Below are 19,964 nucleotides of genomic sequence, written 5' to 3' on the forward strand. Positions count from 1 at the left end.
TGCAAAACTATCAGCTTTTTTGAGTTAGATTTTACCCATTTTTCACAAATTATTTACTGTTCTCAGTTACATTCATAGTGATTTGGAATTAGCAGAATCAAATTCAGAAAGTAATTGGTTCAGTTATGACTATGAAAAAAAAGTTAAAAAGAATTTTCTTAAAAGTTCGTCTTCCGATGTTGTCAGATAATACGACTTTTAAAAAAGTTGAAAGCTGTGTTAGAAATGACACAGGTTAAAAAAAAAACAGAAACAAAGTCCAGCAGATTTTATTCAAACAGGTTTTGTAGTCAATACCCTTAAAACATTTTAGTCAGCTTGTTCATTCCTTAATCGGAGTGAAAGAAGTTAATTGCAAAGACGTATACTGTGAAGCATTAAGTTTACTCGTCGTTATCACAAAACAGTTCTATTGCCTATGCAACGCCAAAAAAAGCACCCAAATTATTTGGTCCCATGACATGGTGCACGAAAAAACCTCTTAACTACCGAGTCGCAAACCACTTGGATACAGTTTAATGTCCTGTCCAGGCTAGAGGTAACGTTTACGTGTTTGGTGGGAATAAAAAAAGACGTTCTGCCAGTAAAAACATGTTTCTTGATTACAAATAATAAAGCAAATAGCAGATATATCTGACTTTAGAAGGAGTGTGTACTTTTATGAATCACATTATAGCTTTTGATTGCAACAACGGTAATCAGAACCACTTATATTTTTGTACAAGATTTGATACTATGTATATACTATAGTTGAATTTTAGGTTGGTAAAAACATAAATACATTAATGAAATGACGTAAAATTTAATCAAACCGGTAGGCTTTATTAGGTCCAAAACTTTATGTTTTTCCTAAAGTACATAAAAACGATTGTCCTTTAAGATTAAATTTATCCATGATAGGTTCTCGACAAAATGTTAATGCTAAATTATAGTAAAACTTGCACCAGTTTAAGACAAATTTTCAAATTACTGTCTTAAAATTTTTTCTCAATTTGTAGAAAAAATAAGTTTTTAAAGGCAAAAACAGTTATATGATTCATATAATATCAAAAGCTTGTTAACTAGTATTTCAGTAGTTGAGGTTATTGGTTTTTGTTTAAAGTTATTGTATCACTCAATATTAAAAGCTGTTTTGGGGGTTGAGTTTAGTTTTATGGTAAAATGTACAAACAAGTAGATGGGGTGGTAATAGGTTCACCTCTGGGTCCAATCTTGGCCAATATTTTTGTTGGCTACCTAGAAAGTGAGCTGTTTTTGAGCTGCAAAAGACCTCTTGTGCATCCTTAATACGTAGATGACACTTTTTACATCTTTACAAATGAACAACTCCTGGACAAGACGTTAAAGGTATCCGTGGTGTGCGAATCGATAACTGAAAGGTTTTTTCGTTCACCAGATCCTAACACCAAATATTTTAAGCGCTTTTTTTGTCGTTCAATAAACTATACACAAAAAGCTTCCAGTTTTTTAAATTACTTAACCAATCTTCACAGACATCTAGTTTTTAAAATAAGAAGAAGAACCAAACAATTCATAAAACTTTTTAGATACTTGACCCATTGATCTGTGGTGGTGAACTAAAATCCATCAAAAGTTTATTTCGGAGGTATTTTATTTTCCGTGGGCATCTTTTGTTCCAGTCAAGCAGAAGTTAAAATTTTGACGGGTATGGTGAGCGTTCTACCAGACTCTGTTCTCCTTAGTCCTTGCTATCTTAAAAGCGGAGGGAAAATACTTCAAAACAACTTTTCTTTCTCATGGTTATACAACTTCGTAACGAAAGTTAAAACAAGATCAAGGAGTTCAACAGCTTTAAAAATGACTTGCCCTCAGAAATATTCAGTCCAGTGTTGAAAGTAATTAAAATTTACTTACATTGACAATGTTTTTAAAAAGTTTTCTAACAGAACTTCGGAGTTACTAAACTTAGTTTTTGGTTCTGTTCGTATAAGAACAGTTTTGTGTACGGATCGAATCGACCTCTTAGTTGAATTTTCAAAGATGTTCTTATCACCTAGGAAAAAAATAATATCATTTAAAAATTTAGTCATCAATGTGGTAGTGCAGTGACTACTTAGGAAAAACGTCTTAAAGGTTTCACGTACAAGTTGGTCAGAATGTGATTTAAAAAAAACTGGTTTTAAAAAAACTGGTTCTGAAGGTCTTTCGAAAAAAACCTGCAACAAATACTTTTTTGCGATTAGACAATACTTCTCAGTTGACAATTATGAGTGTATGAGTGTTTTAATATTCTGTAAAGAAGAGAATTTTTCTGTTTTAATGAGAAACTCTTTTCAACTACATATTATAGTAAAGGTTTAAACATTTAAATTAGTAAAGATTTGAATATTTAAATGATAAAAAAACTATGTGTTATACGTCGTTAGAAATTTTATAAGCATGTGGTGTACGACTCGATAACCGAAAGGTTCCTTTGTACACCAGGTCTTTAGACCAAACTTTTTGAGCGCTTATTTTTATCGTTTAATAAACAATGTAATATAGAAGCCTAGAGTAGTCAATTATATCGCCCAGTTTATGTAAGTAGAACAAGTTTGTATATCAGACTAGAACTTTAAAATATTTCTATTAAATAGTTTTATAGTAGTCGTTTCTTAAAATTTTTAAAAGTGTAGTTTTATTGTTGTAAGTTTTTATGGTTGATTTTTTTAAGTTCGATTTTAAATCTAACAATTTTCAATCGTAAATACTAATGTTTTTAGCTTTTAGTTACTTTTTAAGTTCTAACTCGATTATTAAATTAATTTAATTTTTAAAATTTTTAGAACATTACAAAATATGGATATAAAATATGAAAATGTGACATCGAGCAAAAACTTAAAACTATTTTAAGCTGCTTTTAACAATAAAACTTAAACGTTTCGTATATATAGAAATTTAAATAGTTTTTCTTTTGTTTAATTTTTGACTTTTCCAAAAATTAGTTTTGAATATAAATCTGAGCCTAGATTCAAAGATACTTTCATTTTTAAATTGAAATAAACTTAAAATTAATAAATATTGTAATTGCAATGACAAGTGAATATTTTGTGTAAAACTTTACTTAACTTACAAATTAAAACAATTCATTTTGTTTTAATACTTACTTAACGAATTTAATTAGATGAAAATTAATATACTTTAAAACAATAATTTCCAAATTTCAACATAATTTCCATAGACTGCCTGAAAAAAGACGATTGAACCTGCCTTTGTTTGTATAATTAAATATTTACATTAATAATAAAAGAAAGAAGTTAAATGTTATTTTCGAATACACCTGAAGATTTTTCTTTGTAAAATTTCAATTTATGGCTCACTATTTTTTGTTTGTGTGTGGACAAATAGTTTGGTCTTTAAACTCTTTTGTTTTCTATGTTTTAATAAAAGTTAAAGAAAAAACATATGTCTCACTACAACAAAAACATATTTTGGAGATTAAGCGAGTGAGTAAAAATACACATGAGTTAAAACACTGTTTACTAAAAAAAACCTTAATGACACACTTTTGGCATACATAATTAGGCTAACTCAGGCTAGTTTAAAATAACTTTAAAACTCTGTCTGTGTGAATTTTTTGCAAAACTCAGGCTAGTTTTATTAACTTTGAGCCTTTTTTTTACTATAAAAATATGGTTTTTATAATGTTCTTTTGAATAGTTTGGTAAATTTTTTGTGGTTGGTTTTAGAAAGGGCAAATATAAAATTTGATTGTAAATGATTGTAAAAATCTGAAGATGCAGTGTCGTGCTAATTGTAGTCTATAGTTTCCATGGTCAATATTTGCAGTAGTAAATTTAAGTTTAAAAAGTGTGCTAACCATTTTTTAAACTTAAATTTATTACTTGGTTTGGTGAAAAAGAAAGTATAGAAATGACTTTAAAAGTTTTATTTTTGTTGCTATTTAAATCAGGGTGTTCCAAACTTTTTTTCAAAAGGCTCCCTATACATTAGTTCAAAAAGCTATGGCCCCCTCCAACAGAATTACCCAAAATACTACTATTAAAACACCCAAGACATTTTTTTGCTCTTCATCATCAACTCCAGAATATCTTGTGTAAGTAGCCCCAGTGTGGCCCTTTTACACCTCATGCCCTCCCCCCTTGCTACTCATGGCCCCCTATATTTCTGTTATGGCCCACTTTGGAAAATACTGATTTAAATGAAAATAACTCAAAACAGCGCGTGAAAGCAAATAAAGTGTTCCCAAATGACTGATAGATTTTTCTTCACACCAGACAGTAACCATATTTGTGAGTGTTCAAAAATTTCATTGGTTCTAAAATTCTAAAAATATATTTACCTTTATTATACATTCATCACCCTGAAGCCCTCAAATACAAGCTCCAGAAGCCAATCCTTCTCCTTGGCAAAGCCAGATTTGAAGTAATGGTGTCAAAATCAGAGTATAGGACGTCTGTGTTTCTCAAGTGTATGTCATCCATAAAGCTTATTGCCAGATATTTGTTAATGAGGCATCCAAGAACAAGGTCAAATATATCCTCCAACAAATCTCATCTGATAGCTAATCCAAGAAGTAATGAAGCCAAGAAGTTAGGGAGGTCCTGGTGCTAGATACCAGAAATCATACAGTTAAAATTCTTCACGTCAATGGGAATTTTGATTGTTGTATGTTTTTTATAGATAATTAAAATTATTAATTAGTAAGATTCACAAAAAATAAGCTTGCATTAAACATATAATTTTAATGATTTAGTTTTACGTGTGTTGATTTTAAAAACTTCAATTTAAGAACATGGACAATTTAGACATTTTTAGTTACAAAAATTTGTTCATGTTTTAAATGTGCTTGGATTATAAATTTAAATTAAGTTTTTATTATACAAAATAAAATTTTTAAATATCTTTTAAGTACTTTTATTTTTGCTTAAAAAAATGCATACAGTAACCTCTTGCATCTTTACGCATTTTAGAATTACGACAAAATCAAGAAATAATTTTTTTTTTTTTTTCAATATTATACAAATTAGGTTTATTGTATATTTTTAATTAAAAATATGTTTTTAAATGCTAACTCACCTCAATCTTTACACTTTGTTAAAAAGTTGTAGTAACATAAACAATATTTTTTAAACATTTTTGTTATATTTTATATATTTTTGTTTATAAGAAGAAATCCGTTACAGCACCAAATGCATATTTTTGTTAAAGGCTATAGAAAAAATTTTTAATCTAGACACCACACCATTTTTGATTGTAAACAAATGCTTAACTATAAATTGAATTTGCTAAGTAGAATAGCATATAAATGTTAAGTATCAAATAAGTCACATACAAATAAAGATAAAGAAAAAATTTATTTATTATTAAAATTAGTAAAATTTTGCTACAAATATTATTATTTTATATAAAACTACACCCTTTTTTTATATGTATAGTTTTATCTTTTGTTTTCATATTTATAACTTAAGTAAACAAACTGTTAAAAGTGGGAAAATCCCAAGTCTGCTCGTAACTAGAAGCAATATAAAAAAACAGCCATTATAGTAAGTATATTTGGTACCTCTAGTATCTTTACGATCTCTCATATCTTTACTCACTTTTTCTGTGGAAACAATATGCGTAAATAAGCAAGAGGTTACTGTACATAAATGACCACAGTTTTTTCATTGTTAATTGTCTTGAAAATTAAAAAACTAAGTAAAAATTTTAAAAGAGACCTCAAAGTTTCACAAAAAATAATTAATTAGTTTAAAGAGATAAATTAATTGAATTTTAAACATATTAAAAATAAATATTTCATAAAATCAATCAAAAAATTACTTAAATTTAACAACTGTATTTGATAGTAAGTTTAAAACATTAGTAATTGACTTTTACTATAAAAGTATGAAGAAGATAGTTTATAAGTAAAGGAGAAGTTTTAGTCCAGTGATTACTACTTATTTAATTATACTTTTTATTAAGAACCTATTTATTTCACCTACTATGATCTCATACACCTGAAAAGTTTTATTTAAGTTTTTTATGCAGTCAATAGTTTCTGTTAGCTAAAATAAAACTTAATTAATAAGATCAGCTAGTTAAAAACATATTTATGACCTCATGAATTTTTATTTTTATTTTCTTTCATTATTTTTGTATTAACCAAGGCTTAGTATTAGTTTTATTTTTCAAGTGCTTGTACTTTAACAAGTTTATGAAAAAATTTGAAAAAAAAGTCAAAGTTTTTTATGAGAAATCAAAAACTGTCAGAAAAGTTATAAACACTGTCAATGACAAACATAACTGACAATGATATGTTAATTAAATATTTGGGTGCTTATAAAAAATGCTACATTTGATTTTTCTGTTGAAATAACTTTTATGTGTTGCAATTATCACAAAAATGTTTAGTTAATCTATTTAAAAACAAAGTAAACTGTATGAACCTAAAAATGCCACTTTAGCTTATTGTACAGGGTTGTTACTCACTCAGGACATTCAAAATTGTTCAAGATATTTCTAAATTAAAAAATTCTCAGGATAAAGAATAAGTCCTGTTACAGGGTTACCACACACTCAGGATATTTTGAAGTTTTTTTAAAATCTCAAGATATTTTGAATTATATTTTTTAAATTCATGATGACTCAAGATATATTTTTTTTTTATGAAAAACTCAAGAATTTGTTTTTCTAATCTTAGCAGGAAAGATTTTCTTCTAGATCTTAAATCAGATTTAGTTGATCCTATTTCAATTTTTAGTTATTCTTTATAACCAATTTTATTCAAGAACTTGATTATTTATTGATTTTGAAATGGTTATCGCAATTTTTTAACCTAGTGGCTAGATCTTCACTACTCTTAAAAATAAAATTGTGTTTGTGTTACAAGCAATTTTTAAAATGATTCTTAAAAGTTCAGGATGAATCAGTTTACTTAGGTCAATTCATTGTGTAAAACTCAGACTAGCAAAAAATGAGTGGCAACCCTCTATTATTACTAATAAATAAAATTTAACAAATGTTTGAAATTATTTTTCTCTAAGTTTACTGTTTACTCTATCTTTTGAAAACTAAAGAATACGTCCTGTTATGGTTGCCAAAAAACCTGTAATCCTGTTAAAACCTGGAATTTAACAATTTAGGCTAAAAATATCTGGAATAACCTGGAATTTTGAACAAAAATCACTAAAAATATGGAATTCTAAATAACTTTTGCATGTTAAGTAATGAAATTTCGATTTGACTCTAAAAATCTATCATATAGATTTTTTTTTGTTATCAAAACTTTAAAAAAAAAACACAATTAAAGTAGCTTAACAGTATCTTTTCAATGTTTTTACATTAATTAAGACAAATTTTTTACCTTAAGCTAGACTTTAAACTAAAAGAATCCCAAAAATTTGTTCTCTAAAATGCCTGAAAGAAATTTTTCAAAAACCTTGGCAACCCTGTTCTGTTCAAACTAGAATATTAAGTATGTATATTTCTTAGACTAAGTTACAAAACTTTTTTATGGTTAATATATATTTTTGACAGCACTAAGTACAATTAATATTTTTATTTAATTAGAAGAAACAATATTTTATAAGAAATTTTATCAAAAATATGTTTAAAAAAACTTCACTACCTAGTACAGTTTCAGTGCACATTAAAGTTTTTCAGGCATAGTTTAACAAAAAATTTTTTAGCCAAAGACATAAACCAGTTTAACAACTTTAACTCCCTTTTTACTAGTATAAACAGCAGCTATCAGCCCCTTTGTACCAGATGATAATTACAACTGTTTTTAATGATTAATTTTTTAAAACTACTTAAGTCTTTATTTTTATTTAAAGATTAATAAATATACACAAACTATGCACAGAACTAACTATACACAAATTTGTCTAAATAAAAAAGTACCAATTTTTAACATATGTTTACCACTGTAATGTTGGTTCTTAAAATGGTAGAAAATATAATATTAAAGTATATTTGAATTGAATAAGTTTGCCACAGAATTAATATGTTAATACTAAGAAATTTAAGCAAGCACCTTACCAAGTTCAAGTGTCACAACAACTTAATCAGGAGTAAAAACCTCACCAGAAGTCTGTTATTACGTCATAATGCAAGATCTTCAGTGCAGGTGCAAAACTTTTCACATCTAAGCAGTGATAATGACATTACAACAGCAAACGACAAAATCCTGCTTAAACATAATCAACACTTGCATACAACACATACATTTTTACAAGAAAATGGTGAGACTTTTTATTTTAATTTAATATGCTTCAAATATATGCGTGATATCCAAGACTTTAAGGTCACTCACAGTTTACAATAGTTAATAGAGTTTAGAACTAATCATTATATGTAATTTGTATTTTAGTTATAGTTGTATATAGAATAATTTATTAAAATTTAAGAAAAACTAAATCTTAAAGTTATTGATGAATAGGTACTGTTTGTACAGTTTAATATTTTTATACTTTTTAGTTGTATATTGATTAAAAAATAAATAGTATTTTATTCATTTTGTTACTTTTTCTTCTAAAAAATATGGAAGAACTTTAATAAATGATTTTTTTTTTAATAATTGGTTAGTAAGAAATTAATTTGTGTAGGTATTCTGAATTGTATACATATACAAAACTAACAAGAGATTGTTTAACAAAACATGTTTTTTTTATTTAAGCATTATGATAATTAATGAAGTAAAAAATATTGTATGTGTTTTCAAATTTTTAAACTACTTATTTTAATAATAGATGAATAGCTGCAAATAAGTAGTTTGTTTCAACTCTATAAGAATTTTATGTTTTCCTCTTTTTTAAGTTTATATTTTCTTTTATTTAAACATGTTTACAAGCAGTTGTATACTTAAAAAAGTACATTATTTGCTGAAAAGTTTTGTATACACGCCTAAAACTTATCTATGCAATTTTACAATAAACTGAAGCATAATATTATAATAACATTTTCAGTTTACGGATTTTAATAGATTGTATTTTTAATTAAAGATATATTAATAGCTCTTAGTTTATATTTGTTATTAAAACCATAATTTTTACGTGAAATTTTATTTATAATACTTTGAAGAAAGTTTTAAACTTCAACCAACATTCTTATACAGGCGAAGCAAAGAAGGAATCAGACAACGAGATAGAAGCTTTAAAGCTGATGTTCAAGGACAAGTCGATAGGTTACGTGCAAAAGTTCAAGATATTGTTTCAGCAGTACGGTAGCGTGTTGATTGGTGTTTACGTGAGCACCACTGCTGTGTGGTTGTCATCTATATACTACTTGTTGAGCATGTTAGTATGTTTGTTTTATTAATTGTTGTATGAAAATCTTGATATCCACTTGCTTAAAAATCTTCAATCTACTTTTTGCTCAGCATATTAGTTGTAGTTTAAAAAGCTGGGAATTATGTATTTTATATTTGACATATGTGTTGATTAATTATTTATAACTATATACTATTTGCTGAATGTATTAGTTATTGTTTTGTTTCTATTATAGGAAAGTTTTAATCTTTTCTTGTTTTTAAGAACTGTTTACCAATTTATGGTTATATCAGATTTTAAATTATTATACTAAATTGAAATCATATTCTTAAAAAGTTTTTCAATAACAATAGTTTTCTTCTATCTATAAAAGTTATGGTGAAAATATGTTGTTTAGAAAAGAAGTGTTAATCTAAAGAAGTAAATAACACTTAAAAGCTTGTTTACGAAAAATATATTTATTTTTGTTGAAATAACTATTTTAAATTTCTTATTTTGGTATTTTTTTCTAAATAGTAATTAATTTTGAAATTTTTATCAAGTTAGAGTTCAAGTATTTTCTAAAAGGAATAAATTATTTGTAAACATTTAATACTTATAGTACACAATTAACTACTATTTTAAATAAGTTTAACAATTATGATTTTTGTACAATACTGTTGTATAAATAGTGTGTAAAAAGTTTAAATTTTTTGATGTAGCAATTGAAATAGTTTTTCAAAGCTTATTTTTAATTTAATGTACTATTTCATACAGTCATTTTCAAGAAAGTGTTAAATCACAATTGAAACTTTATTTTACTTACAGTGAGATACTAAAGAGCAGCTATTTTTAAAATTCCTCAAAACTGTGCAGCATAGATAACTTGAAAATATGTGCTTTCTAGATTGCTCATTATAAGCTTTCTCTATACAAAATATACAATTCTTATAGTTTTATAGCGTTTGTTGGTAAACAACGGCATATTAAAACTTTTTATAAGCTATCAAAAAAAAAGTACAAACTATTTCCGACTATTTGAGTAATGTTTCTACTACTAATAAAAACTTGTGTGCACACTTTGAACAACTCTGACAAAATTTATTGTATCTATGAAAAGTTGTAGAGACTTCCAATGAATATTTACTCCAGTGACTGTCAAAGCTTAGTCCTCTGTCAATAGATCTTAAAATAGTTAATAATTTTATAAATATTTTATCTCAGTATAAGTTAAGATTACAAACATTTCTTGTACCCACAGAGGTGTGGACGTGATATCATATTTCGACGCGATCGGGTTGTTCAAATTCCTCGATTATATGGGCATGGGATACTTCGGAGAGATATTGAAGTCTCCTGACGCTGGAAAAATTGTACTCACGTATGCCATATACGAGGTTTGTATTGAAAAATATAATTACAAAACATTGAATTTTAATGCTGTACACAAAAAGAGTTTTACAAAAATTGTTCTCGCATATATGCTGTATATGAGATTAGTGTTAGTATCAGATTTCATTTAATTACTTTTTTTTTATTTTAAAGCTGTACAAAGAAGCATGTTTGTATCCAATACTCACATTTATATTTCTAATTTAGCTAACTTTTTATAATTATAGTAAAATATAATATAGACTAACAAACTTTGTTCAATTAACCAGCGGTTGTAAATTCTTCGCACCTTATGTGCGGTGTTCGTAACTATATATGTTACAAAAAATTCAATGAAAATAATTTATTATCAACAGATACTGAAGATACCTCGCACACTGTGCACAGTGTTCGGTACTGTGTTCACATACAGATTTCTCAGGAGGGCCGGATATCTGAAAGCGCCACCAAAGAGTGCGACTATGAGCGAACTGATAAACACTCAGAGAAATATCATCACTAAACAGGTGAGTAGTTAAATTAAATGTTTAAAAAGTTCTGATAAGAACCATAAATTATCATTAGGTGTTTTTTATATCCTTATTGATCAAAAAATATCATTACTAAGTTAGTAAAAAACTCCTTTTTAGTCATATTATATTTTAAATCTTAATAGTTTACATAAATATTTTATAAGTTTTAAAATTTATAAATTGTGTTTTAGTACTAGAGTTTACATACTATTGTAAGGCCAACTTTTGTATTCAAGTTGTAACTTTAAATAAATACTGTACTGTTTTAATTAAACTTATGATTTTTTTAGTTATTTAGGTATATATTAAGTTTTAAAATTTTAATGAAAATATTTTATCTAAGGTAATAAGAAGCACAGCAGAATACAGGAGGCATTACGAGACTCATGTTAGAAGAAAATACAGAACACTAATCACCAAGAAGCCTAATAACAATAAAATTAATGGCAATAACAGTAATTCCGCAAGCAAAATTAATGGAAATTCTAGTGATAAAAAATAAACAATTTTCAAATATAGACTTAATGTTTACGATATGTAGCAATGTTGATTATTTAGGGTCAAATTTATAGGTACAAATGATTTGTTACTGAATTTTATTAGACTTTTATTTATATTTCTAAAACACATTGGATTATAAAGTTCTTATTTTTTTTAGAGTTCTAAAACTCAGGGTTGCCACTCGGTCAGGAAATCAGGAAAAGTCAGGAAAAATTTAAAAAAATGACAAAAGTCAGGAAAAAATGGGGGGTTTTGAAAAAAAAGTCAGGAAAAGTCAGGAAATTTGATAAAATTTAAAAAAAGTCACATTTTGTCAGTTTAAATTTACAAAATTCCTTGTTTTCTAAAGCCTTCAAATGGTAAAAATTAATTAAAAGTCCTTTACAGTCAGAAAAAATTTCCAAAATTTTCATAGAAATTTACAAAAATATTTAATTTTATTTCCAATGCCTCCACCTGGTATAAATTAGTAAAATATCCTTTATAAAACAGCAAAAGTTTTCCATTTAAATATTGAACAAGTACCCTACTTGAACAAGCAGATTTTGTAAGCTTTTTAGTATTGATGATCTGTAGCAAGGACAATTCCATAGTGAAACTGTGATATATACACAAAAGTTAATTTTAGAATCAAAGTGTTTTTTGTTTAAATAATTGAGTTCTTTATAACTAAGCAGTTAGTTTAGTATTTTATGTAACAAGTTTATGTGTATACTTTACCTCTTTAAAATTTTTTCAAAATTTTTTAAATTTATAAATTAAGTTATAAGAGAAGTATAGACTAAGATTAAGTTTACTTATTGTTTGTATTTTTTGTAAAGTAACTTAAGTTTTTAAAGAAAATAAGAATATATTTATTTGTTACAAATTTTATACTAAATGATAAGAGGAACTATTTTATGCAACAGATATATAGTTTACTTTTTTACGTCTTTTTTTACAGTTACTTAAGTATATTCTTTTTTAATTATTTTTTTATTAAAGGATTTTATATTAGATAGTTTGGGTAGTATTTTATTAAACTAAGTGAACAATTTATATAAGTAAAACTGATTTAGAAAAGTCAGGAAAATTTTGGTAAAATGTCAGGAAAAGTCAGGAAATTTTTCTCAGCTTGATCAGTGGCAACCATGAAAACTTTAATATTTATTTTTACTAAGCTCAATACTAACTTTTTTCCATGACAAAAAGTTCTTAAATTTTCTTGAGAAGTTATAAATGTACAAAAGTTTAAAATTTCTGTTTAATGTTGGAAATTCAGTAAAATGATTAACCTAAAATTTAGTAAATTTAAAACAAATTAAAGTATTTTTAAATATGTAAAAAAAAATCCTAGCAAAATATATTTTTATTTTAAGTATAAATTTTTTAAATAATAATTAAATTTTTTAATGCAACTACCTCAGTCAGGTTTTAAAATATTAAATATAATGTATGGTAGATTTTTGTAAACTAAAGTATAATTATTAATTTAACTTTTTTTCTAAGCTAAGTTCTATAAACATGTATTTAGGAAATTATTTGTAGCAGTTAGGTTTAAACTTAATTGAAGTTTTTTGTTTATTTTATTATTTATTTCTAGTTAAAATATCGAGTGATGCAAGTTTTGATCTGTTTCTTAAAATAATTAAAGTTATTTTAAAGTTCAAGTTTTATTTTATTTTTCAATATAAACCAACTTCAAAATGACATGGTAATAAATATAGTCTTATTTTTAAAAGAATCATAATTTCTATCGGTTTTTTCACAATGCTTCCAGATTTGAATTAACTATTTTACTTGAAAAATATGCAAACACTAAATATATATTTTCACAATTTTGCATAAAATTATGCTTTGAAACAAATAAAAGCTAGTTTGAGATTATGAAAAAAACATTTTCTTGCTTTTATAACTTTTTATTTATTTATGCTTTTAATTGTTTGTTTACAATGCTTTCCTTCTATTGTAATAAATTAAATAGATTTTTGCTGTGCTTTAGGTTTTTGATTTAGTTTTAATGTACTTTTTGCGTTCAAGTATTTTTCAACAAAGTTTTTGAAAGGTTTTAGAACACTATATGTATTTTATGAATTTGAAGAAAATTTGTTTAAAACTATTGTTTTGTAAAACTTAGTTCTACCTCTAAGACACTGTTTTCTAACTTGCTGATCGGGTTTTAATACTAGCAACTTGAAATTTTTACCAGTTTTATACTCTGAACCAGTTAAAGATTCAATGCAGTAAACCGTTGTGCACTTAGTCTTTCAGTTTTTCCTAGTAGCTCAGTTTTAAAGTTTATTTCTGATAGTTGTTTCTTAACTTAACTTTCGGGCCTTGTTGTTTGTTTTAATTTTTTCTGACCATTCACACTGAGTATTTATAAAAATTTTATAAAGTGAAGGCCACACAAGTACGTGATTAAACAAGATTAGTCTCTATTTGTTTACTTCTGACTTGAAAAGTTTTATTTCAATAAAATTAGTAAGTCTCTATTTGTTTACTTTGTTGACTTATTAGTTTGAAGTTCAAGCAAATAAATTATAAGTACTTATTTTTCAACATAAACTTGTGCTTATTCTTGTTCCCACGTGCCTTAACTGTTTATATTTTGTAAGAGCTGCTCATGATGCCTTGAAGTTTATTATTTTTTATTTGGAAAGTATTATTTAAATTTATTCGAACAAAAGTACCAAACTTTCGTAAAAAATAGTCTCAAATAAATTAAGTAGTTGGTAATAAAAAGATCTAAAGTAGTCAGTAAATAAATATGTTTCACTAACCATATTATTAAATAAACTTTTTTGATGAGGAATAGCTTGAACATAGTATTCAGACCAAAGCTCTTTTAATAAGTAAATGATACAAATTTATACACTTAAGTTGAATTTTTTTTTTTAGCCAAATATAAGCACTATTAAACAAATTTTGTAGCTTCACCTTATTTAATAAAAATAAATGTTTTTTAAATTGAGTGTAATACATAAAAATAACAGTTTATGTAAAAGTAATATTTTTAATATCATTAAGTCAAAACCAATAATGAACATGTAGAATTCAAACTTTTGAACATTGTAACATGTATGCTATTGGGAACCATTTAACTAATGTTCTTAATTTTTTTTTAAAAGTTTCAACCATTTTATTTAAAAGTTTATGGGATGTTTGAACAACGATTTATTTGAGTTTTGTTTTGAGAATGAATAGCACGGTTTCCTTTTAAGGTCCATGTGACATCATCAATTCAGGGTTTCCAAAAAACCTGGAATTCTGGAAAAACCTTGAATTTGACAATTTAGGCTAAAAAACTGGAATTAGAGAAATTTTGAAAAAAAAAAGGAATTATGAACAAAAATCACTGAAATTTTAAACAATTTTAAAATATTAATTAGTAAAGTTTTGATTTGACACAAAAATTTATCATGTAGATCAAACAATTTTGTCATCAGTAAAATTTATTTTAAACATATTTAAAGTAGCTTATACTAATTAACTCAGTTTTTTTTTTTTTTTAAATGTGTACTTTTAAAAATCTAGAGGATATTTTAAAAAACATTTGGAAACCCTGTTAGTTAAACATCTGTAAACACGATTCTTGTTTAATCAGTTTTTTTTTTCCATTTAAAAGCCTATACATTGTGAGTAGGAAGTAATATACTAAATTCGTTTATTTGAGATATTATTTTTTTTTCATTAATACTAATATATTTATAATAAATCTGTTGCAAAATAATTAAAAAATTATTGAACAGTTTTGTTTAAAAACTTGTCTGAAATCTACTGTAAAGATGTTTTCAGTTGATAACTTTATTACATTTCTGAAAAATATGCTAACATGACTAAAGTTTCCTTGTAAAACTAGAAAAAAGTTCGATTTGTTTTTCGTTTATTTTAATAATAAATTTCAGGTATCTATTTATACGTAAATGTAATGAATTTTAATTATTTTTGCAAACTAAATCATAAACTTTTATCATTTTTTAGCCGGATAAAATATTTGTATATGGATACTTGTTTTTGATTTTTTCATTTACAGTTAAATTTATTTTTAACAGCTGTGTAGGGCTAGCTCCCATTTTCATCATCAATGTGAATTTATTGTCGGCGTCTAACTAGAACAGGGTTTTCCAAATGACCCCCTTTTAAAAAATTAAAAAAGCTATGGCCCCCTCCAACATGATTACTCAAAAAACTGCCATTTAAAACACCTAAAACCTTTTTTTTTTTCATCTGCAACTCCAGAATATCTAGTGTAAGTTTCAAAACTACCATTAAAAACACCTAAGACTTCATTTTAATGTTCTTCATCAGCAACTCTAGAATATCTAATGTAAGTTTCAAAACACCTAAGACCTTTTTTTTTTGCTTTTCATCTGCAACTCCAGAATATCTAGTGTAAGTTTCAAAACTACCATTAAAAACACCTAAGACTTCATTTTAATGTTCTTCATCAGCAACTCTAGAATATCTAATGTAAGTTTTAAAACACCTAAGACCTTTTTTTTTGCTTTTCATCTGCAACTCCAGAATATCTAGTGTAAGTTTCAAAACTACCATTAAAAACACCTAAGACTTTCTTTTTAATGTTCTTCATCTGCAAATCCAGAATATCTAGTGTGGTAAGTTTCAAATTATGACATCAAGGCCCCCTGTGGCTCCTTTACTGCTCAAGGCCTCCTGAATATCTGTCTTAGCCCCCAAAGGGCCCACTTTGGGAAACCCTGATTTAGAAGCTTTCAGCCAATTTGATTTAAATTCTAGTTTCGAGTATTCGAGTGGTATTACAGGGATCGAACACAGTAACGATATTTTCGATTGAAAAATCAGGTCAAATTCGACTATTTTTACGACTTTTAACATTTTTTCTTTGTAATATAAAGTAACAGTTATGCTAGTATAATTTTCACAAAATGTTGTAAAATTATCAACCCAAAAATTTACAATTGATGTACAAGCTTTTAAACCCAACTGTTCAATAATTTCTTCATTATTTTGCAACAGAAACTTGTAAATAGTCTTTAATAGGTATATTAGTTTTAATAAAAGAAAAATATCTCCTCAAATAAATGACTTTAGTAAATTATTATAAGTTAATTAGGTTTTCAGGCTCTAATACTAAATCTTATTATATCTTACATAGTAGTTCTTGTTGTTAACAAAATCTTTAAAAAAATTATGTTAAAAGAAATTTTTATACTTAAAAAACATTTGTTTTTCTGTAAACAAAGTTTAAAAATAGCATAGTTTGTACTTATCTAAAACTATACTTATTGTTTAAATTTAAAATACCAGCTCAAATCATTCTAGTAAGCACGAGTTTGTAGATACTGTTAGAGCTACTTTCCTGGATGATCAAAGTCTTTAAATTAAGATTAAATTTTGTAGCTGTGTGTTTTTTTTAATTACAAAATATTTGTTTTATTACTAATATTTGTTTTTATTAAGAAAACTTTAGTAGTTCATCTTTTACCACTTCTATTGTAATATAAAAATTATTTCTAACAAAAGTTTTAGTATTATTCGTTTTACTATCATAAAATTTATATGGAGCTAATTGAGCATAAAAGCTATTAAAACAAAATGCTAAATTTAACACTAAATAAAATGTTTTGACTTCGTTATTCCGTCAGTCAGTAGAAGTTTCAAAAGTAGTTTTAGTTTGAAGTGAACAACACTTTTTTTTATATACCAAAAAATAAAATTGGAATTGTGGCATTAAGGAACCGAGAAGAAGTTTTTCTGAGGGAGAAGAACGTATGAACAAAAACCATACCTCAAATTTATTATATACTGTAGTTTTTTGAACGTCAAAAAAAAGTTTAAAATATTTGGTTTTAGGACCTGGTGCACGAAGAGCCTTTCACTCAACAATGTGTACACCACATATACCTTTTATTGTCTTGTCTAGGACATTTTAAAACTTCAAAGCAGTTAATTCTGTATAAAATACTAAAAGTACTGCGTCTGAATCAAATGTAAAAGTTGTAGTAAGAAGCAAATTAAAAAAGAAGACATAATGAAAAATTTCCGGAATGACAGCTTGAAAAAAAAATAAAAAAAACAATAAAATAAAATGATAATACCTTCATAACAAACGTTTATTTGGTACTACCGAGGTTTCACTGCTAGGCAGCTCTTCAGGTACAAAAGTAAAACGCCAATCTAAAGCACTTGATATATAAAAGATTAATTATTCAAGATCTTTATTTGCAAAACTAAGTTTCACCCTTTAAGGAATCTTCAGTTAAAATTTAAATCTGAAAAATAAAAGTTAAACAAAACATGTTAGATATTTTAAAGCAAAACAAAACAAGTAAATTAGAAATTATAAATCATGTTAGTTAGAAAACTGATCAAGAAGTTGAATAAAATACTAAATAAACACTATGGTTTTAGGCTCTTAAAAAACTGAATATGAAACTGTTATACTTTTATTGAACGAAAAAAAAAAACTCAAAAAATTTGGTTCAAGGACATAGTTTACGGAAAAACCTTTCGGTTATCGAATCATACACCAGGATACAGTTTAATGTCATGTTCAGGACAAAAAAAAATAGTGGCTCAAAAATTAAGGCTACTTACGTACTGTAATATACAGAGAAACTTATGTCTTTTAATTGAAACTTACTTATACTAAATGTAAAACTTTTAACTTTATATAACATTACTAGCTTGAAGGCAAAAAACTAAATAAAACTAAAACTATAACAGACAAAGGTTTTAAATCTTTAATTAATTTTCTAATATTAATAATTAATGTTTGAGTCATTAGTATCTATTTTTATTTGTATAGAGATAGGAAGGTAATTTGGAGTTATTAGTGATACTTTAAAAGTATTTATAAGTACTGATAACAATTATTAGTTTTAGGACAAAAGTTTAACTAGTTAAACTAAATTAAGCATTTACGACGAAATTAAAATGAAATAAGTAAATTAAATAAAAAAGGCGATTTAAACAAACCAAAAACTATCACTAAATAAAACAAGCTTAAATTAAATTAAAAATAGCACGATCTGAAAAGGGGGCCCAGGGCAGCGAGCTCTGTTTGCTGATTCCACGATCTTTCTCTGTTCAATTGGGACACGTTCAAAATCCACCCGCGTTCAAAATCCACCCAGTCAAATTCGAAAACCGCTTACCGAACGAGCTAAGGGTTAAGGGTAACAGTGATAGTGAAAAATAAATAAAAGAAAAAAAAAATATAAAACAAAAGAAATAAAAATTAGTAAACAAAGAAAATGTAAAAAAAATGGTGGATTTTGATCGGGTGGATTTTGATAGTATATCGTTCAATTCTGCGATGGCAATTTTTTCCAAGTACACGCTTCTGGTTTATAAGGATTAGTCTTCTAGTCCATGAGATTTTAGTATGGTTTGAGTTGTTTTCTATACTGACAACGTTGTTTGTGTGGATTGTTAGGCTTCAGGCTGGATTTGTGCTGGTTATATTGTATCTGGTCTTAAAAGAAACACCAGTTGAGCCTATGTATTCTTTAGTTATATTTGTTTGTTTGAGCACTTTACTGCTATCTAGCTATAGAATTATAGTCGAAAAAGTAATTGAATTTAAAGTTTTAAATTATACATTCAAATAATGTAATATAAATCTTTTGTAAATAAAGTAAAAAAAAGTCTTTGCAACCCCCAGCTTTGAAACTCTTACGAAGTCTTCATTCTTTTAAGTTTAATTTTTTACCTAAAATATTATACATTGATAATAATTTGGATAACTCAGACTTTTTATACTTGAATTGATGAAAGTTGTATTATTTGTGAGCAGTTTCAAGTTTTTATCCCATATTTTCTAATTATACCTACAAAATATATAGTTTTGTAAAAGTAACCACTCAAAAGTCTTTTTTACACAAATCTAACTGGCTAATAAAAACAGCTTTTTCTTTCAGTAATTACGTCAGTTTTATAACTATTCTTTCAGAATCTATTAAAGTTTGAAAAATTAGTTTTTTAAGCAAATTAAAAAAAACTTAATCTATTTTAAAGGATCTGCTTAAGTTTCTGCCAAATGTATAAAGCTTTAAATAGATCCTTAATATAAATACTCAAATTTAAAACAAAACTTTGGAATAAAAACCAAGAAAATATTTCGTATCTAAAATGTTTTAAAATAAGGTTAAGTTGAAGATTCATTGTTTATTTTTAGACCGAAAAAAGTGCTCAAAAGTTTGGTCTACGGACCTGTTGCACGAAAAAATCCTTTCGGATATCGAGTTTTACACCACTTGGATACAGTTTAATGTCTTGTCCAGGACTTACTCTACATTTATTTTCTTTAAAAAAAACATATGTGCTAAGTATTATTGTTGGAACTTATATTTTTACAAACTTTAAGTATATGTTCGATTATGTTCAATTTTATAATTGT

General features: G+C 26.1%; 1 protein-coding gene across 1 annotated transcript; it reads left to right on the forward strand.

The window, feature by feature from the left end:
• Positions 1 to 7,951: 7,951 nt before the first annotated feature.
• LOC145845165 (uncharacterized) lies at positions 7,952 to 11,780 on the forward strand. Its single transcript, XM_082952587.1, has 5 exons — positions 7,952 to 8,189; positions 9,062 to 9,242; positions 10,456 to 10,591; positions 10,943 to 11,092; positions 11,442 to 11,780. The coding sequence occupies exons 1-5, from the start codon at positions 7,952 to 7,954 to the stop codon at positions 11,598 to 11,600; spliced, it is 864 nt and encodes a 287-aa protein (XP_082808713.1). The 3' UTR covers positions 11,601 to 11,780.
• The last annotated feature ends 8,184 nt before the right edge of the window (positions 11,781 to 19,964 follow it).

This window comes from Thalia democratica, chromosome 9 (assembly GCF_965202585.1).
Source record: "Thalia democratica chromosome 9, ktThaDemo2.hap1.1, whole genome shotgun sequence".
NCBI lineage: Eukaryota > Metazoa > Chordata > Thaliacea > Salpida > Salpidae > Thalia > Thalia democratica.

Excerpts from the sequence above, each read along its gene's own strand:
- LOC145845165 (XM_082952587.1), top strand. The coding sequence starts at position 7,952 with ATGTTAATACTAAGAAATTTAAGCAAGCACCTTACCAAGTTCAAGTGT. Across the intron at positions 10,592-10,942 it reads TCACGTATGCCATATACGAG|ATACTGAAGATACCTCGCAC; the intron begins GTTTGTATTGAA and ends TATTATCAACAG. Across the intron at positions 11,093-11,441 it reads GAAATATCATCACTAAACAG|GTAATAAGAAGCACAGCAGA; the intron begins GTGAGTAGTTAA and ends ATTTTATCTAAG.